Source organism: Yamadazyma tenuis, chromosome 1 (genome assembly GCF_029203305.1).
Source record: "Yamadazyma tenuis chromosome 1, complete sequence".
Taxonomy (NCBI): domain Eukaryota; kingdom Fungi; phylum Ascomycota; class Pichiomycetes; order Serinales; family Debaryomycetaceae; genus Yamadazyma; species Yamadazyma tenuis.
Window position 1 is genome coordinate 713,754 of NC_089461.1, and position 22,898 is coordinate 736,651.

Sequence of the window (22,898 nt, forward strand, 5' to 3'; positions counted from 1 at the left end):
CAGGTACGAACAATGGAGCGACTATTGAAAATTTCTATTGGGTTACCCTCCTCATTTCCACTTTGAGCTGCTCATCTCATTCTTTTCACACTCCTATCAATTTCTCACCCAGGCACATGTCTATTCCTTGGCATGGCGTGAGTAGTATTTCGTAAGTTAATCCCAGGGGAAACCTGGCACAAACCGGTCCGACCTCAGTGGACCCATTTTTTATCAAATACCCACCCATTCACACTAGCGAAATTTCAGCTTCAAGCACCTACCTACAACCACCTTGACTCATACACCGCTCCCCTGGCGGCTAGATAGAATGGTCCCTTTACTACCGGGGTTTACTATTGAAGGTTGCAGATAAGCCGCAACATACCAGATATTTCCTGTAGATGGTGCCAGAAACCTGAAAATGCCGTCAGCCCCGTAGTCTATATTTAGATGATTAATTAGCAGTACCCCCGAAAGACCGGCACCCTGAATAAGGCTCCAAAAGAAATATCTCCTTATCATCCGCCCTCACAATATACCTTGTAGATAAACTGTCTACTTTCATTACTCGTCAATGTCGACAATATCATTAGTGTAATCATAACAAGTGGTAATTATCCTAAAATAAACAAATGACAAACACCGGCTGGCCGCACTAACCGGAGGAGGTTTTCGTAAGCAACAGATGGCTCGTTGACGGACAGGGCCGCCTGGGTTTAGGGGCCTCACGCAGTACTCCTGTGTGGGTATCCCTCCTGTATAGATACTAAAGGGAATAATTGCTAATTTCAGTTAACAACTTACCGCATTTAGTGGTTACCATGCAGGCCCAGCGGCAAGCTTCTTTGCCCATCAGATTAGTGGCGCCCCCGAAAACTATAAAAGCTTAGGTTTTCCCTCCTCAAAAATTTTCCTTTTTTTCTTCTTTACCTAAAGAAATCTTTTTACATTCGCTATGCAATTCAAGACCGTCGTTGGTGCCGCCGCTTTGGCCACTTTAGCTTCCGCCAGTAACGTTACCGTTACCACTGACATTGTTGTCACTGACTTCACTACTTACTGCCCAGCTTCTACTGAGTTTGTTGTCAACAACGCCACTATCACTGTGACTGAGGCCACTACTATCACCATCTCTGGTGCTTGTACCATCCCAACCACCTACGTTACCTCCGCTCCAGCTTCTTCTACCGTTGCTCCAGCTGTTGAAACAGCTACCGGTGCCGCTAACAAGGTTGTCGTTGGTGCTGCTGCTGGTTTGGCCGCTGTTGCTGCTTTGTTGTAAGTTAGCATTATAGAATGTTTTTAATTTATAATATTGTAATAGTATAGGTAATATACCACTTCAACAAATAATTGTAATAGTAACTTTGTTTCTATGTAGTAGGTGGGGCATTTGAGGTTTTAGAGATAAAGGTTAGGAGTTAAAAACATCTGTCAAGAATGGGAAAATAATCTCATACCAGTACAATTTTACAAAAATATTAGTCAAAATAGGGGGGTTTACTGTTGTTTTCGTTTTTTAACTCTTTTTTGGTTTTCGTCAAAAAATGGTGTGGCACACACCGCCTGCTGGCTCATTAACAGGGCATTTACTTAGAATAATAGCAGTGGGTTAGATAATTAAATGCCATGGGTATACTGATAATGTTGTATGGAGTGTGGGCTTTCTAATGATGTAGATTGAAGGTTTTTATCATTGATATTCGTAGACTTAAATGGTTAATATAGTCTTATGCTGGTTAATTTGAAAAATTGTCCTACAAGAAAAAACAAATTTGGCAGAAATTACTAGAGTTTTAAAGCTTTTCAATACTTGAACTATTATCATTATTGTACATATTTACAACTTTTGATAGAATAACAAGTATGCGTTCTTGGTATCGTCATCATTACTTAAGACATCGTCCTCATCAATGTTGTTGATCGAGGTGTCATCTATCCTTATCCACCTACTTGAATCTGATACCGTCATTGGTCTCAATACATCACAAGTGTAATGACCTCCTTCTGCTATTATCCCGTGATGGTACACCACTCCTGTCAATTTGTAGTCTCTGTTGACACTCTTTCTCCAGTTGGAAAACAACTCGAGAGGAATGCTAAGCTTGTGAGTGTACTCAATCTTCTTCCTTAACTTTTCAATGTTTCCGTTGTTTACGTTTTCAAAACTGAATCTCTTCAAATGAATGACTAGCACATCCGGTAAGCTGTCTATGAAAGTTTGCTTTTTGGCAAGAACCTCTTTATTATCGTTCAACTTGAAGGGGATTTGTTCCGGTTCATTTAGTTGCTTGAATGCATCTTCGATATTATTAATTTGATCGGCTTTTATGTCAAGTTGGATGCATTGGAAAGGATCCAAAGTGATGCTTTGGTCCTTTTTGTTTGGAATTTGTAACACACTTCTGAACTGGCCTCCAAAAATGGTTTTTATTGGTGATGGTTCAATTTCAACCGTTCTCTTGGAACTGACTTTTTTATGACCTCCCCCGATTTCATTCCATCCTTCATTGTCATCATCATCGTTAGAATTGTCATTATCATTACCACCATTGCTTGAGTTATTCAACTTCTTAATGATTTTGATGGCATTTTTGATTTGTAATTTCGTCTCATTGTCTGCAACTGTTTCCAATAATAAGCTAATTTGCTCATTATTAACTTCCCTGATAGAATGAACCAACTCTTCATGTAATCCGTCCAACAAATATCCGAGAAATTCTTCGGCATCTTCTTGTTGTCCCCATTTCAAATGTTGAAACTTGCGGTGGCCACTTAATTTCATGTAGAAGCCTTCGGGAGATAAAGACTTGGTACCGGACGTACTAAAGTCCCTGAAAATAGAAATGATGGCATCGATTAATGGGGTTTTGGACTCATTCAATGAGCCAGTAGACTTCTGCTCGAGGATTCGGAAGAGCTTATTGAATGGCTCACAGTAGATAAGTACCTGAAGGATACTGTTCATGTAACAAATGTTCCCACTGTTTGTCAAACCTCTTGAATAAATATGGAAATAGTCACTTGAATCTGAATCTTCCAAGAGGTTGAACATACACTTGAGACTCAATAAGCCAACAGAATCAATTTCTTGGGTGGCTTTGGTAACAGGTACCAAGGGTACCATTTCAGTAGCAGCATCCTTTTGTTGAGATACTTGTGGAGTTTTAGATTTAGGCTTCTTAGACGAAACAGAAACAATGGAGGCCCAGTCTTTCTTTATGCTATGGTACTTTTCATCACCTTCCTCTTTTTTGTTGTAGTCGATGATACTAGTGCTTGGCTTGCTTATTATAAGATCTTTTACTTGAAGGATTGATTTAGCCTTGAAAGATTCTCTTCTTTTTACCAAAAATTGTCTGTCTTGATGGAATTCACTCGAGCTGGTATTTATGTACAATGGTAAGTGTCTTAGTATCTCCGGTTGTTCTGGCTCTTCGGTTTCCGAAGTAACTGGCTCCGAAGACTCCACAGACGTCTCTTTATCTGATACCGCCGTTACGGGTCTGGGGAGTTCTTCTTCCTTTTGCTCTTCCTCCACAATTGGGTCAGTAGCGTCAGTAGAAGCGGGTGAGGTCTCACTACTCTTTGTGGTGAATGACCTTGGGGTGGCCGATTGGCTCTTGTTGTAGGGTTTCCGTTTGTTTCTGACATTAGCGTCAGGAGGCATATTCATCATGTTGGGCATTTGCCCGTACATAGGACTAGTAGGCATGTACTTATAGGAAGTAGGAGGCACAAACGGCATGGCGGCATACGGGTTATACTCATACTGAGGATATACCATATATGGGTTATAGGCAGCGGTATAACCGCCATAGATATCCCCGTTCATTGAGGGAGGAGCACCATTGAATTGCGAATTGACAAGATTCATGTTGACATTCATCATATTCATTCCCATAGGGTTCATGGGAGTCATACCCATTGGTGGGTTCATGGGGCCTGGTGGCTGCATATAACTATTGGCAGCACCCGGGTGAACATAGTTCTTTGGAGAGAAAATGGCAGCATCTTTACGAAACTTGCTGGGGCCGGTACCATTTGAAGTACTGGAGGTGTTGGATTTTGTGGCGGACATGAAGAGATTCACACGATAATGAACATGAAATAAATCGAACAAATGACAAGGTTATAATAAATTAAGTAAGGATTCGGGGTGACTTTATATCAACAGCAAGAACCACACCGGATGGATTATTTGAAGTGCAAAACAAGGGGTTATGAATGACGAATGGGTGGCAAGTCTCCGGAGGGGGAATATATATCCAATGCTTACAAGGTCTGGAGGATATGCAAAAAAAAATCCGTCTGTTTATCTGTCTTAAAAGACACTGATCTATTACAGTTGGATTTCTATCTTTGAGAATTGTTCCCTATGAGTGGTTCTGAAAAATTTTCAACTACGGAAAACAATTTGACGGGGTCGTGCGAGACTCACGGTGTCTTAATCTATGATACTACTAAAGTTTGCAAGCAGCACCTGTTTGCAGAGATTGGCATTGGGATTGACTCGTATGATGAGAGCAGCAAGAATATGAGGACAAATGGCCGGAGGATCGAGCAGGTCAAAATTTATCCCTTGAAATACCTCGTGTGTTTCGGTGGTCTGCTGGTAAGTGAATTTTGGCTGCGACTGAGAAAGCCAGTCCTTGGTGTAGCATGACTGAAGTTTGTCACACGAGCAGTACCAATTGGGCAAATCAACATAGAAACGGGTCGTTTGAGCCTTGGGATTGGCTTTCAATTTTTCCACTGCATCTTTTTTTTCCTCTGTGATTTGTGGGGCAACTGGGGTATCTAAGAGCCGGCTGGAACTGAATTTAAGGCCGAGCTCACCTAAAAGATCTGTTATTTCAAGCTCAATTACCTTTGAAATAAGCTCAATTCGAGCATGCTTCGAGAGACTGCTGTTGAGTTTAGGCCCTTTAGTTTCGTATACGACAACCATACTTTGGGGGTTGCCAAATTCCTCATTATCTAAGTGGGTTGGTTGGTGAGCAGTGTAAAAATGGATATTTTCCCGATTAGACAATATTTCCATGGCATCGGTGAAGATGTCTCCAAAGACAAGTGAAAGTGTCAAGCTCCTATCTTCGTCGATGCGCGTAGTTTGTTGGGGATTGGGGATTGTCCCTGAAGACTGTAGGGAGGTGAGATCTTCTTTGATGGTTTGAAGTTGCGCTTTGGTAGACAGAAACTCATCATTGAGTACTTGAAGTTGGTTATCGATGTAGCTGAGAACACTGTCCGCAAGAGGTGTTGGCACATACAAGTGAGTAATCAAGTCAGGCAATAGTCTAAGAAAGCCATTTCCGTCATTGAAAAGTTGTTCCATAGTTTTAAAGCGCGTATGGACTGAGAGACTATAAAATCAACAGTTTAGCAGGAAGGAGAGAGAACTTATCACAGTAAATAACCGAACACTACCAGCAAACAACCACATCAACAGAGTAGGCCATCACCAACCTGGCGGTTGGAACATAATTTAGCACCGTTCACAACTACAATCCACCAGAACAATGAAGTAGTTGTGATACACAATTGTAGACCCTAACAAACTCCACTTATCACTACCCACCTGCCACAATCATTACTTTTCAAACATTCAAATCTCCTAACTCGAGTGCCTGAAAAATTAATGATTATTAAAATAATAAACCATTAAAGGTTGAAATCAAAAATTGTAAGACCCACACTAAAAAGTTGGTATTAAACTCTTTGTGACTAATGTGCAATGTCGCCAAAGATTAATAGTTATAGGACTTCTTGATCTCCTATAACGCCTCTAGGTAAGTATGAAGAAATCAAAATGGATGCGCCTTCTGCTCGTCTTTATAGTTTTTTCCCACATCCGGGTTACTCATGCTTGTGGACGAAAAAATAACTACGCTTGAATTATTTGCACCCAGTTTATTTGAAGTCTATATAAGTTTGATTTTATGCTCTTTGGACGTTCCGATGTTCCTGATGACAAGATTGGTACCTTCTGGAATGTGTGCCAGAATATATCCGATCCCGGCCATCTTCCCCCTGTTCAAGTTGTATCCTCCAGTGGTGACAAAGCCAACTAAGTTCTGGATATGACTAGCATTTTCGACATATATTCTGGCATGGTCATTTAAGGTTCCGTTTGGAAGTTCAAATCTAACTATTCTGATAGGAAGTTTAGGCAATTTCGACAAGTCAACCTTGTAATCGCCTCTCGTAAAAGATTGGTGGAACGAATTGTTTGGATCAAACAACTCGATACACAACTTGAAATTTCGTGAAGAATCCACATGATCCACCAAGTCATCCACAGATCGGATTTGCTTGACCATGTTCTCATCAAATTGGCCAAACTCAAACTTGTCCTCCAATTTTCCCACTTTCTTGGTGATAAAAATGAGCTTCGTGAGGAACTCCCAATCGTTTCCAAACAGGAGTAATCCTTTTTCAAACTTTTCTCTTTGCCTCTTGGAAAGAGGAAGCTTGTTGTACTTCTGCTGGCTCAACTTGATCTGAAGCTCGTTGTCTATCCAGCTTTCTGGCAAATATGGATAGTCTTCTAAGTAGCTTAACCGACCATTTTCAAAGTCGAGCTGCTTTAATTGGTTCATGCCTCCAAGATGAATATGACTGATCTGGTTCAACTTCAACCAGATGGGCAACACCCAAAACCATGGGACGATTAAACACCATGAGCTTGAAGTCTTAGTCAACAAAATAGGAATGGACTCATTGATACCAGCAGGATCGGGGTGCTTGTTGAGTTCTTTTGTGGTGTGCTGGTTAAGGTACGAGTGGTTTCTGCCCTCGGGGTCAAAGAGCTGTAGAATGCTTTCCTGGTCTATCAAGCCACTGCTCAATTTGATTATCAAATCGTTGTAGCTCATCTCTTGCAGAACAGGTGGATTGACTGGCTTGGACCATAATCTGGGATCCTTGATGTTGAAGCTCATTGTCGTCCCCGGTTGGAAATCATCATTATAATTGCAGAGGTTTTTGAACTCAGGGATCTCTTTGGTGATGTGGAATATTTTGTTGAGACTCCTCAAGCTGGTAGGCCCCACCAATTCTATGCTCCCCAAGGAGTATCGACAATCCTGCAAGTTAACACCGTATGTTTCTCTTATATGATTAAAAAGCTCTTCGTAAATAGAAGGATGAATTCTCAATAGCGTCTTTCCTGCTGCTGGGCTACAGTACATCAAACATATACCAACAGGTTTAGAATCAATATAAAGCCAGCCATTGTAGCTTTTATGGCCCTTGAGTACAGATATAGATGGTTTTATGAGGTTCAGAATGACAGTTTCATCGTAGTCCATAATCAAACTGTCAAAATAAGAAGTGTCAAAAATGATGGTGTTTGATTTTGCAGCCCGATTGGTAGACTTAAAACACTTCTGCGTGGGGCTCAAGGGAATTTGATACCCCCATCGTTTCACCAAATGAAACCTTTTGGCATGCCAAACGTGCGTGGTGAGCCAAACGTGTTCCCTTTGTCGTTTACTGTATTTCAAGTTTCCTTTGGGCCTGACGGCTAGCTCGTTCACACCGGTATTGTCGTACGAACCCATGATATTATTCAATACTGGTTTATTGTGGGATTTGCTAGATCTCAAGTCAGCCAACTGCTCATTCAACTGCTTGATTCTCAGCTTCATATGGGTTTGGCTATCAATTGGCACTGATTTGAGGAGTTTTACTCTTGATGCCAATTTCAAGAGCTTCTTGGACATTCTCAACTGATAAATCTGTTTACTAGTGGGCTTTTTCTTGGTGATATTGGTATCTTGCATTTCTCTGATGGCCCTATTTCTCAAGCGCTTGGGGACTCTTTTGACGTTGTGACTGGCAGTTCTCCGTCTCAATATTCTTGGTAGACTTTGAAATACTCTATTGGCAGCAGAGGCCCGAGTCTTCAACTGGCTAATTTCAAAGGAGCGGATTTCAAAGCTTCGGGCACCTAGGAATTCAGGAACAGAAAGAAGCCCATCCTTGTAAGCGGGGTCCGCCAACTCTGTTCTGATGGTCCTGGTATTGAATATCTTCTTTCTCTTGTCCATTGTTAAACTTGGATTCAAACAGAAGTCGCGATGCTCATTTTAACTGAGGCCGATTCTCATTTTTATAAGATTGAAATGCTGTTATATACGGTATATACATCTTCGGCTTCTAGTAGTACGCACACGTGTAAATAGTTTGTAGATGGGCATGATCCTTCTGCCACTCGGCCAAAATTCCCATCATCTGGTCCTCCAAAATCGCATCACTCACATCATCAATCGTACCTTCGGCCAATTTCTTCTTCTCTTGTCTCTTGAAGTTGTGGACCATTCCCACGAGTTTTACGATCCCGTTTCCACCTATCACGGCATTCTCATTGTCATCCTTGATATCGATATTTATGATATGTACCACTTGTTTGACCTCATTGTCATTGTAGTCATTGTTGTGTAAACGGAACATCAAATCATCCACCACCGAATCAAAACATCTCTCTTCACATGTTATTACCAAGTCAAATTTCCCGGCGTATGAGTTTGCATGCCACCGTTCAGGTGCTCTCTTAACTTGCTTATTTCTGGTTAACATGTGGATCAAGCCATTTGACTCATATAACTTGCGGCAGTCCTGTGACATTAAGTCGTTGTATATATCTTCATAAGGAGTACCAAACTGATACACATTGGGTTTGTCTATGGTAGGTCCTGGTAATCTGACAGCTGAACCAGTTCCAAATGACTTGATGTTGTAGCCAGCATCTTTCAATTGTTTGTGGGCTTCCATGGATCTATTATTGTTTGCAGCACACACAGTACATACTCGGAGACTATCCGGGACCGCTTGAGTGATTGTTGCCGACATGCAGTGATGATTCGTTATATGTGTATGTAGTAGCTTATTATATATAAGTTTAGAGTTGAGTGCGACAAAAACTGCCTAGACCTGGGTCGCACACGACGCTGCCATTAGCTGACCCTATCAAGGTCTTCGTCTTCGACTATGTCGTCTTCGTCGAAGTCATCGACAAAATCGACGAAATCGGCATTTACTTCGGAAGCAGGAGCTTGAATTTCATTGATGGCCGATTTAGCCGCAAAATGCACAATTTTGTTGTTCTTCTCCAAACACTCAGCTTTGAAGGTATTATAGTCTTGTAAATCATCAACTAAAATTCCAATCATCATGGACGGATCAAGCTGACTTATAGTCAACCTCTGATATCTTGGAGTGTGGTACGAATTGTATCCGGCATTAGTACCTTGAGGGTAATGAGGATCCAAATAGAGCAACTCATCGTTATCATATCCGAAAAAGTAGAAGCTAGAGGATGGTTTCCCGCCTGCAATACCGACCGATTGTTTGCAGTTCAATAACTGGAGAATGCTACTGTAGTAGAACTCGTTGGTCTTATCAATACCCAACCTAATTGGCAATAATATCAAAAGAGACTGTTTTTTCTTATCCAAAAACTCTTGCACCTTATCATCATACAAGTCCGAGTTTTCACTGATCAAGACCAGCAACCCTGGCAAACCAAAATTTTCTTTAGAGTTCACCAAGTTGCACAATCTTTGAATTGACAACGACGCAGCATTGGGACCAAACCATTGACCAGGCTTCACCTGCAAGGGCAGTTCATTGGCAACTCGGATGAAGTTATGCAAGGAGAAAGGCGCTGCTTCCAGGTCTTTAAACTGGTCAAGAAGCTGAATTTCCTGTTGGGCGTCTTCACTGATCATTCGCTTATATGTGTTTGCAAGCAAGGATTGAGATGTTCTGATCATACATCCCCAGCCCACGTCGGTGGTAAAGTTTTCATTGTCAATGAAGCTGTGGACATTTGTAGACAATGGATTCTTGTTGAACACCATCGATTGTACAAATGCCAATGGGTGAGGGCCATTCGGGTTCTTAGGTATTGGTTCAAAGCCTGTGCGATACGTCAACCACACAAGAGCTTCAACTTGCAATAAAAACTCATCTTCAACTTTGTACGATTGGCCCATTATTATCTTGGGCGGCTTCTCTACTATGACTTCTGTTTCATTTCCCGGGTTACTCGTTGGCCGGGGTATATGTTGCCATAGTTCTGAGAAGCTAAAGCTTAAGCCTGATCTTTCAGGGGGGGCGTCTTCAAGGGGGGTTTCAAGAGAATGTTGTTCTGGTATATCTTTTGTACTCATCGAAGCCATTATATGATCAATAGTCGGGTGTTTGGAAGGTTGGGGACAGTTTGACGCTGTTATTGACGTGAAGACGATAACAGATCCCACGGATTTTTGATAACAGTTATCTGTCGCGATATTTGTGATCACAAATAATGCGTCTCACAAATCTGAGACTTCTAATGGCGTGAGCCAGACCTTGTCAGTAATAGGATGAAACTGATGGATTGGTCAAGATTACTACAAAATTGAGTATATATGTGTTTGGGAATATGGGGCCTGTTTAAGAGTTGGGTCAAGTAACCTATTCATGGGAGCACAATTGGCTGCAAAACTAGATATGAAAATCAAATCAGTACATTTTCAAAAAACTAAACAACAGAAAAAGAACTAAACAAATAGCTAGAGAACCAGTCTCCTTAAGAAATAACAGTGATATTCTCATCGCTCGTGAACTTGGCTTGAGCCAAAGAAATAGTTCTTGCGTCAAGATCGTAGACCACATAAGCATTTCTCAAAAATACATCTCCTAAGATGTGGTAATTGGTTTGTGGCAAAAACAAAAATCCAGTCTCAGTAAGAGCATTTCCATCACCGTCATAGAATGCACCAACGGTATAGGAAGCTGGGATGGTGACAGAAACACCATCAAAGTTGACGCTGATATCTTTAGCATCAGAAGCGGAATCAAAGTAATAGAATCCTGAACTGGAGTATTTAGCTCCAAGAGCCGAAGCAAGGTTAGCAAGAACAGTTGGGTCAAGGTAGTTGATAGTTGTACCGGAGTCAAGCACGTAGTTGGAACCGATGTCGATAGTCTGTCCATTGGTGGTAACAGAATTGACATTGAGGTCCAAGTCATTTTGGGACACAACTGGGTTGGACACCAAAGAGCCACTGTACTTGGCGTGATCGATACCACCGAAAAGAACACTTCCCTGAGCAGCATCGGACGAGTCCAAGTAAAGCGAATAAGCATTTTTGTGGATGTATCCTTGACTGACTAAAGACTGTGGAACATTTTGGTACTTGTCCGCGGTAGCTTCGTTAATTGGGAAACCAATTCCCAAAATACCAAAATTGATGGTGGAGGTGGTAGCATCACCAAACTCCTGGTTCTTGAGTGATGGACCCCCGGTTCCTCCGAGTTGAATGGTGTCAGAAACCCAATCACCTTCTGCGTGGGATTGATCTGCATACGCGACTGCGAATCCAGAAGCAATTCTCAGGAAGGTAGAAGACGTTGTGTGGTCATAAACCCCGTAGGTACCAGAAATACCTGAAGAGGTATCAACCACCCACAAGTCGGATGAGCCAGTATCGACATCAACCTTGACCGCCTGTTGGTTGGAACCAACAAGAATCTCAGCCACATAGTACAGGCCTTCGTTGATCAAAGCGTAGTTGTAATCATCGGCTCTTTTGGTGAAGTTACCGTTGAGAATGAGCTTGTCAGGTCTTTCGATATTGAAGTCTAACTTGATGGCTCCATTTTCTCTCTTCTGGAAACCAGGAACAGCGGCAGCGTTAGAGGTTGCAAAAGATAATGCCAATGCAATGGCATATAAAACCTTGAAATTAGCGAACATGGTAGATAAATTTGGTTTGTTTGTTTGTTTTACAGTAGAAACTGATGATAGACTGAAAAGATGGGAGGATACATGGGTTTATATACCTTTTGAAGGAAACCCGCGTGGTTGTGTGGGTGTGGATTTGAATCACCTAAACCTTGTTTGATCCGTACGGTGGCTGCTAGAACCACCACAAGTGTTGAAACAACTGAAACGGCTCTGCCGGATTAGTAAACCAATTGACAGTTAGATGTGGCAGAAAGCCTATTTTGCTGCTTCAAATTCCATTTGGGCTTGAGTGGTTTAATTCGGTTGCAAAACAATAGGGTGTTGCGTGCTGCAAACCGCACCTGTCTCCACTTTATCAACTGAGGTGATACAATTAATCCTGAAAATAATTTGCACTCTGTTAACAGGAATGTCGGTTGTGAAGAGATACGATCAGCCACAGGGAAATAGAGGCGAAAATAAATTCGGTTGATTCAAGATTTACACGGAAGGCAGATGGGGTTAATTCGTTGATTATTTTAGCATATACATTTTGGTGAACAAAAGTTCGCCCTAACCGTTACACCCAATCGAAAAGATGGTGTAAAAATTGCCACTCTGGAACACCTAAAGGAGGAAAACTCTGTTCTTGTGGTTGCAAAATATGATTCACTTGCCAAGAAAATGAGTCAGGGGATGAAGTTTGTACAATTAGTAAAAATATGATAAAAAATGGTTTCTAGTCTGAAAGAGAGGAGACACCAGATTACTGAATAAAAGTCTTTTTCAAGAGAAATAGAATTTGCAGGATCATTCTATTCCAATTTCTCTTCAACCCTTTAGCTCAACAGGATATATACACCATGCTCTTTTCAAGATCAAGCGACATATTTCTCTGATTGGAATGGTAATACTATTGTACCGTATCCTTCACTGATGTAGTCGTGAAAGGGTTTCAAGGTTGGGCGCTTTTAAAGGAATTCACTTTGGTCAAAACTCTGTCAACAAGAGCATATAATATAACCTTTTGAGGCTATTAAGCCTCCAGTTATAGTGTCAATCAGTCATTTATATTTGGTTGTCTACGAATCTAGTTTTTGATGTAGCAAGTTCTATATACCCAATTAACGACATTCCGGTTAACGGAGTGTGAATCGGGATTTAACTGTAATCAAATATACCCCGGCAACTTTAAACTGTTATCCGAACAACTGGAAACAGGGCCAACTCTAGGGATGGCATCTTCATGAGCGGCATCTTCTACAGCAGTGTTACAGGAGAGTCGGTGCAGTTTTCCATCCACACTAAAGTTAAATGGTGGCTTGCAAGGTTTAGTTCTGCAGCAGCTGTAGGCTTACTTGGTTGTGACACAAAGTGATTTTGGAGCAAGAAGTTAAAAATACAAGCTCAAGACCTAGAATTTCATCCTGGGGTTTAGAATGGTGACCCGATGCAACACAAAGTACAGTTAACGGCGATATCGGCTCTTATGCCTATGGTAGAATGGTTAAAGTTGCTCCTGGATGGCTGAACCTTAATTTATTATTTCACATATCGGTTATCAATGGAAGAGAATCAACATGGCAAGGCCACGGGGTTTGGCAATCGGCAAATCTGCAAATCTGGGATACCGTCCCTCTGTATCAGGATACGATCATAAACACCTCACTATTGTTCAAACTTTGATTCCGGGTTTGTTTAGAAGCTCTGGTGCTTACTGCATACTTGCTCATATACAAGCACAACAATTAAATAACGTCTGGGCTTTGCTGAAACTATGGAGTTAAGAGACCATGATCTATATAAACGACTCAGGGGCTCGGTTTTCGAGTAGCCCTGTAGTTTAGGTTGGGTTCAATACAGGTGTTCCCCTATTATTTGTAATTACCTCCGAAGCCACACAACTACCCTGGTACAGTCTTTCAAAGTTTTGACATTCCGAAACCACAGTATCCTCAAAACTAAGTGAGAAGCTCTGATGCCGTGTCTGGGGTAGGTCCACCACGATTTTTGTCATTGGTGTTGTCAGGCATACCAAGCGCAATGTTCTTTCTATTGTTCAACTTTAAATGGTTGCTAAAAATAAACAGCAGTAATGTCCAACAGCGAAGAATGCAATTGAGAAATGATCCCGTTATTTCCTTGAGTGTGCCAGTGGTGGGTGTATTCTGAAAACAACATGATCTCTAGAACCAAGAGGTACTACCTTAGGAAGGCACACATCATCAATTCCTTCACCTTTGGAAATAAAAGCATATGATCCTGTAAAGAATTTTGTTGCGCTTCCGAGGCTGACTCCAAGGGCCTTTTAAAGGGAGAATATCAGTATCCACTCAGTCATTCTTAATAAAATCGCCATAAACCCTGTTTGGTGGTAGGGGTTTAAGAGGTTACCCTTGGAGGAAGCATCATTTGGAAGGGTTGTTTCACATGGAACAAAGATGAAGTGTTGAAGTTGAGCTCGAGAGCCTAACTTTGCAGCTACGTTTTTGGATTCTTCATTGGTCTTGTTTTCAGACAATTGTAGACATTTATGAAATAGTTCTTTGGCATTTTAAGTAGTAGATGTTTGACTTGGTTTTTATTGGGATGTTAGATTGTGTTCTGAACCTGTAATATGGATTAGAACCTGGTCATGTTGTACAGTGTTTTTAGTACTAAACCTAACAGATACAATTGACCGTGGTTCTCCTCCATCAATCACTTGTTTTTCTTCTAGAATGTATACCTTAAGGCTGTGGCAGCTGTTCTTATAGCGTGTCCCCCTCTTCGTGGATGCACCTACGGAAGAAGTTGAGATGATATTTGACTTGCTCAGCATTGACTTGAACCTTGATTTGAACCCTTAAAGTCAGTCAGTCATTTATGGGATTGATCCCAAATAGTTGTTCCTACATGCTATTTTATTTCACATTATTCCATTAATATGTGATTTCATCATTGCTATTTATTATGAAGTAGCATTTAGGTGTATCTAGTACTGGTTGCAAATTTCCCATGTGTTCATTCGATGCGGTGGTTTTGATGGGCTGGGGAAACATCGAGATGATACTTAGAGTAGAGTAACTGGAAACTTGTGGCCATGATGAAACAAACACATCAGCCTATTAACCTTACACTTGTTTTCTATCATTATCTGTACAGTTTTTCTCTGACCGACAAAGATGTGTGCAGCCAACATTCCAGTTGATAGCATCGTGCGTTTCGCACCGCATTGATTTTTAATCAAAGGCTGCTAACAAGAGTCATAAACCAAATCAACTATTACAAATGCCTGCAAGAGGACGAGGAAGACGTGGTGGTGGCCGTGGTGGCCGTGGAAGGGGAAATGCAAAGGCCTCTGGAAGGTTTAGAAACAATAACTCCAAAAAGCAGAAAAGTAAAGGTACTTCTAACAACCACAGAAAACCTCCTTCAGATGCTCCTGAATTGATGGATCTCTCCCAAGGTGTATATATACCCGAGGTTGGGGGTCCTAAGTCCAGCATGAGGTTTCTTTCAAGAAGACCTGAACGATCGATGATGGCTGAAGCACTTTACACCGGTGCCCATATGGATGAAACCATGCGTTTGCCGTTGAGAAAGCGACCCATTGAATTTGTCAAGGCAAAAGAAGTATATGATCCAAATAACGAGTTGCAGCGTAAGTTTAAGGAAGTGACTTTAGAAGAGACTGAGGAGAACAAGATAGAGGAACCGGAAGGTATTATGGATGGAAATGTGTCTAGTGAAGAGAATGCTACAGACGAAGAGGGAGAAGTTTCTGTTCAAGAAGATGTTATAAGAGAAAAGGAAACTTCCAAGCAAATTTCCAGTGATGACGATGAAATATCCGAATACTCATCTCAAGAGTCTTCCGATACAAAAGGAACAACGCCCAAAGAAGTGGAGTTTGTGATTGACGAGGAAGGAGATGCCCTGATAGATGTCTCAGGTATACCCAAGCCAAAAGTGTCGTTGTTGATGCCAACAGTACCAAAACATACCGAGGCTTCCAGTGCTCTTGAACATGACAGCACGTTAACCATTGGTAAAGTGACTCTTCAAACAATGATAAACGAACATGGCGAAATGGAAACTGAATTAATGGCCATCAACCTGTTGAACAAAGTTGCTAAACTGGGATTTTTCGATGAAACCCTATTACGTTTCGAAAGTGATTCAGACGAGGAAGAAGAAGTGGATTACGATAGTGATCCTATGGGTTATAGAGACTACATCAATCAAATCATGAAGCAGATGAAGGATGAAGACGACTATGACAGCAGTGAGTACGAGAGTGATACAAACTTTGATATCATGGCATCTTCAGGGGAAGAAGAAGAACCAGAAGAAATACAGGAACAAGAAGACCATCAAACCGAAGAGAATCCAGAATACGGGTTTCTTGAAGAGGACTATAACTTTGATGTTTCCAAGATTTCGATTTCCAACGTGCGGTTGGGTCTTCAAAACCAGTACTACACCTGTTGCCCTGATATCAATGGGACATCAGATTCAGTTTGGTTGGATGAAGAGGAAATCACAAGCTACGTTTCGGAAAATGGAGTTAAAGCACATAGGCTCAAGAGTTTTTTCAAATTTCTTACCAAGGATCTTATAACAGATGAAAAAGATCAACCATATTACTCAGATGTGTACATATCTGAGAGTTCAGAGGATGAAGAAGATGTCCCTGGTGAAGAAGATGACAACTTGGACGATTTGGTTTGGTTTACAAAGACAATGTCGCAAAATCCCCATGAGTTGGACCTTGAACCAACAAAGTCCATCCAGACAAAAGGCAAAGGAAAGAAAAAGCGATTTGATTTGGATACTTTTGAGATGGACAGCGACTTGAGGCAGACATTACAAGAACAGTACTTATCCCAAAGAGAGGCCAAGAGACTTCGAAAACAAGCTAAAGATGACAAAAGAATAGAAGAAGGTATTGCCAACAATGACTTATTCCTCAAATACCCATACACTTTACACATTAAAGACATCAGAGACGAAATGGAAGAATTCCTTCACGATGGTACCAGAAACAGATTGAAGTTTCCTCCTTTGGATCCCCATGGAAATAAAACTATCAGCAAGATGGGTGAGTGTTTCAACTTCAAAAGTAAAAGATGCGGAGGAAACGGTTTACATCAGTTCATGGAAGTAGTGAAGTCCAAAAGGACATTCCAATATATTCCTGATTACAACAAGGTCTATGGGATCTTGAAACAGAGACCGGTTTTCAATCGAATCGACCAAAAAAGACCAAAGGATGAGATTATAGAAAGAGATGGTAACAAGTTGAAAGATAGAAAAAGAGCAAGGGACAAGGGTTCGAATGCCAACGTCAGGGAAGGTGATATTGTTGGTGAAAAAGCTCCTGAAATTGATTCCAATAATGTTGGTAGAAGATTGTTAGAGATGATGGGTTGGTCTAAAGGACAAGGATTGGGTGCGGTCGGTAACCAAGGTATCAATGAACCTGTTCTAGCCAAGGTGAAAATGAGCAAATTGGGTCTTAAATAGACCAGGTTATATTTATTATTAGATCTATAAATGCAAATGCGTTTCACCGTCTTTTCTTCTTGACTTTATTAACTGGTGCAGCATGCCCAGTTTCCTTGACATGTTGGAATAGTTTGTTACGAGAACTGAAACTGTTGTTGCAAGTAGCACATGATTCCAGTCCTTTTGCAGTAGATTGTGAAGGTGATGGCGATGGAGAAGAGGCCCCTGGTAGAGAAGGAGTATATGTTCCCTTTTTCTCTGCCTTTTTCGTCCTTTTCTTGGGTTTTTTACCGGAATTACTCCAGTCATCTTCGTCGCTGTCAAGATTGATTCCAGAAGCCAAACCAGTGATCTTCGATAGCTCGTCCTCTAGATTCAAGATTGAAGAAGACTTCTTATTTTTACCTTTAACCTTGGTTTTCTGGGGTTGAGATGAGGATAAATCTTCACTGTAATCATCACTTTCAATCGAGTCATCAACCTCAAATACCAAAGGATCAACAGACTGATTTTCTAAATTGGTCTCTGAAGTATCAGAAACAACAGGAAATTCCTCGTGGCTTGCTTCTTCGTCTTCAGACTCAGAATTATGTTCACTGGCAGTTTCAAACTGCTCATCAATTCCTAGTTCCACACCCTCTTTTCTCATCTCGTATTTCAACTTATTCACTGCCTTGCGGTGGTTTTTGGAGTCTTCGTGAATCTGGTACTGTTTCTCGTTCTTGAATACCTTGTCACAGACAATGCACTCAAAAACTTCTATATCATCCACTTGTTCAAATTCGTCGAATTCACTGTCTGAGCTTGATTTATACTCTTCATTTAACATTCCTTCAAGTTCATCAAGTTCTTCTACGGAAAACTTTTGCCAATCTTGAACCTCAAAGTTGTTGGACTGTGATAGTGCTTTCAATCTTTGTTGCTTGTTGAGCTTTATCTGATTGTCAATTTCTTCCTTCTTTTTCCGTTTCTTCTCCTTCTCCAACTCCTGTATCCCCTTTTTGACTCTAGGGTCTCTCTTCTTGATGAACTGGACGAAGTTTCTTATAGTCTCATTATACTCTTTTCTAGCAGCTTCTCTGAACTTTTTGTTCTCCTTCTCCATTAACCTTCTTGTCTTTCTATCGGGAGCAGAACTGAGCCGGTATTCGTCTTTCCAACTGAAAGTCTTTACCGTTTGGAACAGCGACCACACGTTATAGAACAGTCTGATGTTGGTGGCATAATCGGTACCACTATTACCAAACTTTGGGTACATCAACACAGAGTCGTCTAGAGCACTCACGTTGGGAGAGTTATCTTGATACCTCTCATATTCTGGAAATTTCTGGTGTCTTCCATGGTTTATTTCTTCTGAGGCAAGTCGTCCAAATAAACTAGCTACCACGTAAAAGAACCCGTTCTGACTGTCGTTAATTTGAGAATAAAAGGAAGGATTGAAATAACGATACAACTCTTCTACAGAGATCGATGGGATAACCAACTCGTCATTTTCTGTTTCGACGACTTTATCGTCGTTCAAGATCAGGCCTTTATGAGAGTCATACCATGATCTTTCCTGTGGATCAGATAACACCTCGTAGGCAGCACGTACTAAGGCAAATCGGGCAGTAGCACCCTCAATATCATCAGGATTTTTGTCAGGATGAAGTTGTAGAGCCTTTCTTCTATATGCCTTCTTTAACTCGGTATCCGAAGCATCTATGGCTACGTCCAACAACTCATAGTAGTCTGTTTTCATGAGTGATGAGAATAATTTTTTTTAACTTGACTGCGAAAAATATCGAATACAAAAACACCTACTTTTTTATTTAAAATATACAGTATTATACATGAATCATTAATGGAAATTACCAGCCCTTGGAATGATAGTCATCGGGTGAGAAGTCATCATGAATGTCACCAAAACCTCCATCGGCAGTTATCACAGTTCTTTGTGGCAATGGGACCTTTCCTAAATGGTGGTCAATAGAAATCGAGTCCTTTAGGGACTTGCTTAATTCAGTGTCTAGCATGGTTTTTCTAGTGGTTCCGGGAGACATTTTGATTTTGAACTCTCCCGAATTCCTTTCTGGAGTCTCCTGGGGTACCTCAACCTCTGGCTCGATATTAAAAGAATTAATTGGTTTAGGAGTCAAAGGTACTATTTCTTGTGACGATTTGATATCCTGAGAAGAGTGCAGATTTTGCAGGGATTTATTTTGGGGCAACTTAAGTTCCTGTGAGTTGGTGATATCTGAAGAAGACTTAACAGATGCGATCGAGGGGATTGAATCGGTGGTGGATTGCTTGAACTTCTCATTGCTGGCATTGTTTTTAAAGTACTTTTTATGGGTGAATAAGTTAGTCAAGTTTAATGAGGATTTCGAGAGCATATTCTTGAACGATTGATTACGGGGAAGGGAATACTTGGTCAAGCTGGACGAGAGTACAGACAGCTGGTTTGGTGAAAGGCTATTCGGATGAAAGTATGAGTCTGGGTGTTGTAAGTTGTCAGAAGTGACATTGAAATCACTGACACCCACAATCGATGTTTGTTTGGCCAATGTTTTATAGTCCTCCTCCTCCAATTTTTCTTCTACCAATCCTTCTTCAAAGGGGGTTGATTCTTTCCTTGAAATAAGGATGCTTTCAGAAGACTCTGTTACTTCGGGGGTAGTTGCCAATTTGGTTCTCAACTGTGAAGAGTAGGGTTTGGAAACATCAGTGGCCGAAGTGAACCTTTTCTGGAATAGAATCGACGGTCTCAGGATCTTGATCTTCGAGTCGGGGGTATTATTTGACTGGCCTATAGTGATGATCCCGGTGGTAGAGGATCGTTTGAGAATGGGCTTTGTGTGTAAACCACCGCCGTTTTCAGGCCATGCGTTCAACATGGACTGGTTTCTTCTCAATTTCACAGACTCTTCGTGCTGCTTGGCCAACTCGTTCAAGAACAACCCCGACAAGAGAGAGCGAGGTCTCATGGGAGGAGATGGATCAGAGGTGGTGTTACCCAAAGTGATGGTATCCGACAGAAACTGGCGGGAACTGGGGATTCTTTTATTGAAATCAATGGGCTTCAAAGCCGGTTCCGGGTCGTCTTCAGACGTTACAGACAACCATTCACTATCACTGCTGCGACTGCTCTTGAGTCTTTCGTCGTCGGCACTGGCATTTGCATTCACACTGGGTTTGCGCAGACGCTGGACTTCTTGAGGCATAGGCTCCACCTCGTCGTGGATAGACTCATCTGAATCCGAAATGTCTGACAGGTCTTCGTCGTACTCATCTTCTTCTTCGATCCCATCGTCCGACATATCTGATGAAGAGTAGTGGTGGAGATGAGAATGGGAGTGGTTCTGGAAAAGTGAATCCTGGCGTACGAGCTCTCCCGGCCGTGATGAAGGGTCTGCCGACGTCTCGACGGCGAAGTCGGGGACCTGAGGGTCATGAGTTTTGGGAGGAGACGGAGAATTGGCGATGAAAAAAATGTTTTTGGAGGCATCACGGTTGGGAGGCAGAAGCTCCGACACCTCCTCGATGTGGCTCATGGACGAGCTCAGCGACTGGACCTGGTTTTCCAAGCTGAGATTCGAGGTGTGGGACACAAAGGTGTTTTGGGTGTCTTGCAGGGAGAGCGGAGGTTTGTGAAACGACTTTTGATCCATCAATTCCTGGGGTAGATGGGACTGTGAGAGGCCCAGGAAACCATTGACCGGACTGGAGTGGCAGTTTAGAAGGCGCCAGGACCGATAGTTCAAGCGGTTTGTGGATGTTATTGAAGGAGTCACAAGCGCTTTCAGAGTAAGTTTCCACAAGCGGATTACGTCTTGAGGGTCATCGACTCGAAGGTCCAACTGGAAGGATAATATGTTGGGGTCTTTCATTCCATAAAGTAAAGGCAACGGTGGTTAGAGCTAGTCATAAATTTGCAAATAGGTTTTGAAAAGGATTTTGAAATGGCTGAAAAATATAGATAAGTGCTTTCAGAACCTTGACAGATGCCCACAAAAGGAGAAACAAACAGGGGGAAATTTAAGACGCAGAAGTGAGGAAGTAGAACAAGTCGGGGCGAGGTCCTAAAATGTCGTTTGATGGTGGTGATACCTTTACAAACAGAAACAGCTGGTGTCAAGGCGTGTGGACTCTCGTTTTTTTTTGTGCTGCGAGATTAATGATTAAAAAATGACCATCGAGGTCGTGACTCGGTAAATCTGGTGCGATTTGAAGGGTGCAAAAAGGGGAGCAAGGGGAGCAGGTAAATGATGGATAGTTATGGGACAACCAGGGGAGGCCAAGCAGAGTCAGCATAGGAGGTTGTTGATAGAACTTGATACATGGCAATAGGTCTCGATGTAATGAACAATGTCTCTCAGTTTGGTCATTTCCCCCGGGTCCCCTATGCCCTATGGGCTCCCCACACCGTATTCCACGTGAGTTGCCTACCACCTCGTAAGCAGTTCCGCACTTTCGCCTACCGCGCTTCCCCCTAAGGTGAGCCCCGTACCGCGCAGCCAATTGCACAATGACCGACAAACAAGGAAAATGAGGAGCAATATAAAGGAATTTTGTGACAGCAATAAATTGCAGCAACTGTGTTCACTAGTATATAAACCTTATTTGATCCCCGAATTTTTTCTCACTCTAAAACTAGTTTATTGTAATCATCAATCACAACATGAAAAAAGCCATCCCTTTTATTGTCGCCGCCGGTGCCCTCTACTACTACGACCAGAACGTCGACCCCATCATCTCCAGAAACTTCCACAGAAGTGTCCCTGCAAAGTCTGCCTCCAACCCAATAGAGGTGTTCAAAAAGTCTGAACCAGAAAAGGCCACTGATTCCGTCAAAGCTGCCACCTCCCAATTCTCCAAGGACATCGAATCCAAGTACAACCAATTTGAATCCAAGACTAGCGAGTTGGCCAATCGGTTGTCTTCCACTTTTGTGGAGAAGAAGGACGACGTATCACGGTACGTCAATGAGCCCAAATTCACTGAACGTCCTGCTGGGTTCTTCCAGTCCAAAGTGGCTGCGTATTTGGACGCGGTCAATGCGGCCGGCGACAAGTTATCTGGGAAGTCTAAGCTGGTGGAAGCAAAGGCCCAACAGCAGAAAGCCAGCTGGTTCACGTTTGGAAGCAACCAGCAAGAGAAGTTGCAACAAACCTACGACGTGGAAAGAGCCAGGGCTGCCAAGCAGTACGAGTTGGCCAAGGCCAAGTTGGACGAGTTGAAGAACAGCTTTGACAAGCAGAAGTCACCTGACGTGGCCCGCCAGTTGGAAGCGGCCCAAAAGGATTTCAACAGCTCTTTGAATAACTTGAAGGCGTACGGCCGGGACTTCATTGACCAGACCAACAAGGATCTTGAAAGTGCTAAAAACTCGTGGTGGAAATGGGGTCAGAGTAAGCTGGACCAATTGCAGAAGGAGTACGACTCCAATAAGGCAGCAGCAAACCTGAAGTATGAGGCAGCAAAGAAAAGGCTTGATGATTTGACCAGACAGGTGCAACTGTCGAATCCATTCAAGACTAAACAAGAAGAGCTTGATCATTTGCAGGCCGCTAAAGACGATTTATCCAGCTCATACGACAACCTCAAGAAGTTTGGTTCGAGTTTGATTGACAAAGTCACCAAGTAGGTAGTGCAATTTATGTGTAGATGAATAAAATGCAAATATGTGGCAGTTGTAGTACAGCAGTTTTTGCAGCCTCTGTTGGTG

General features: G+C 42.0%; 11 protein-coding genes across 11 annotated transcripts; 3 read left to right on the top strand and 8 right to left on the bottom strand. All coding sequences in view use genetic code 12, as the record gives it.

Moving 5' to 3' along the window:
* Nucleotides 1-937: 937 nt before the first annotated feature.
* On the top strand, nt 938-1,264 carry PSN45_000362 (uncharacterized protein; the record flags this gene model as incomplete). The annotated part of the gene is made up of 1 exon (XM_006687785.2): nt 938-1,264. The coding sequence occupies one exon, from the start codon at nt 938-940 to the stop codon at nt 1,262-1,264; it is 327 nt and encodes a 108-aa protein (XP_006687848.1).
* Nucleotides 1,265-1,822: 558 nt separating this feature from the next.
* On the bottom strand, nt 1,823-4,063 carry PSN45_000363 (ubiquitinyl hydrolase 1; the record flags this gene model as incomplete). The annotated part of the gene is made up of 1 exon (XM_006688719.2): nt 1,823-4,063. One exon carries the CDS (start codon nt 4,061-4,063, stop codon nt 1,823-1,825), a length of 2,241 nt encoding a protein of 746 aa, XP_006688782.2.
* A 366-nt stretch (nt 4,064-4,429) lies between these two features.
* Nucleotides 4,430-5,320, bottom strand: PSN45_000364 (uncharacterized protein; the record flags this gene model as incomplete). The annotated part of the gene is made up of 1 exon (XM_006687786.1): nt 4,430-5,320. One exon carries the CDS (start codon nt 5,318-5,320, stop codon nt 4,430-4,432), a length of 891 nt encoding a protein of 296 aa, XP_006687849.1.
* Nucleotides 5,321-5,906: 586 nt separating this feature from the next.
* On the bottom strand, nt 5,907-8,036 carry POP1 (Ribonucleases P/MRP protein subunit pop1; the record flags this gene model as incomplete). Its single annotated transcript, XM_006687787.2, has 1 exon — nt 5,907-8,036. One exon carries the CDS (start codon nt 8,034-8,036, stop codon nt 5,907-5,909), a length of 2,130 nt encoding a protein of 709 aa, XP_006687850.1.
* Nucleotides 8,037-8,145: 109 nt separating this feature from the next.
* SSU72 (RNA polymerase II subunit A C-terminal domain phosphatase) lies at nt 8,146-8,838 on the bottom strand (the record flags this gene model as incomplete). Its single annotated transcript, XM_006687788.2, has 1 exon — nt 8,146-8,838. The coding sequence occupies one exon, from the start codon at nt 8,836-8,838 to the stop codon at nt 8,146-8,148; it is 693 nt and encodes a 230-aa protein (XP_006687851.1).
* A 104-nt stretch (nt 8,839-8,942) lies between these two features.
* On the bottom strand, nt 8,943-9,983 carry ATG4 (Cysteine protease atg4; the record flags this gene model as incomplete). The annotated part of the gene is made up of 1 exon (XM_006687789.2): nt 8,943-9,983. The coding sequence occupies one exon, from the start codon at nt 9,981-9,983 to the stop codon at nt 8,943-8,945; it is 1,041 nt and encodes a 346-aa protein (XP_006687852.2).
* A 578-nt stretch (nt 9,984-10,561) lies between these two features.
* Nucleotides 10,562-11,731, bottom strand: SAP8_1 (peptidase A1-like protein; the record flags this gene model as incomplete). The annotated part of the gene is made up of 1 exon (XM_006687790.2): nt 10,562-11,731. One exon carries the CDS (start codon nt 11,729-11,731, stop codon nt 10,562-10,564), a length of 1,170 nt encoding a protein of 389 aa, XP_006687853.1.
* A 3,240-nt stretch (nt 11,732-14,971) lies between these two features.
* Nucleotides 14,972-17,209, top strand: SQS1 (squalene synthetase-like protein; the record flags this gene model as incomplete). The annotated part of the gene is made up of 1 exon (XM_006687792.2): nt 14,972-17,209. The coding sequence occupies one exon, from the start codon at nt 14,972-14,974 to the stop codon at nt 17,207-17,209; it is 2,238 nt and encodes a 745-aa protein (XP_006687855.1).
* A 43-nt stretch (nt 17,210-17,252) lies between these two features.
* PSN45_000370 (uncharacterized protein) lies at nt 17,253-18,932 on the bottom strand (the record flags this gene model as incomplete). Its single annotated transcript, XM_006687793.1, has 1 exon — nt 17,253-18,932. The coding sequence occupies one exon, from the start codon at nt 18,930-18,932 to the stop codon at nt 17,253-17,255; it is 1,680 nt and encodes a 559-aa protein (XP_006687856.1).
* A 109-nt stretch (nt 18,933-19,041) lies between these two features.
* PSN45_000371 (uncharacterized protein) lies at nt 19,042-20,841 on the bottom strand (the record flags this gene model as incomplete). Its single annotated transcript, XM_006687794.2, has 1 exon — nt 19,042-20,841. The coding sequence occupies one exon, from the start codon at nt 20,839-20,841 to the stop codon at nt 19,042-19,044; it is 1,800 nt and encodes a 599-aa protein (XP_006687857.2).
* A 1,010-nt stretch (nt 20,842-21,851) lies between these two features.
* On the top strand, nt 21,852-22,817 carry PSN45_000372 (uncharacterized protein; the record flags this gene model as incomplete). Its single annotated transcript, XM_006687795.2, has 1 exon — nt 21,852-22,817. The coding sequence occupies one exon, from the start codon at nt 21,852-21,854 to the stop codon at nt 22,815-22,817; it is 966 nt and encodes a 321-aa protein (XP_006687858.1).
* Between the last annotated feature and the right edge of the window lie 81 nt (nt 22,818-22,898).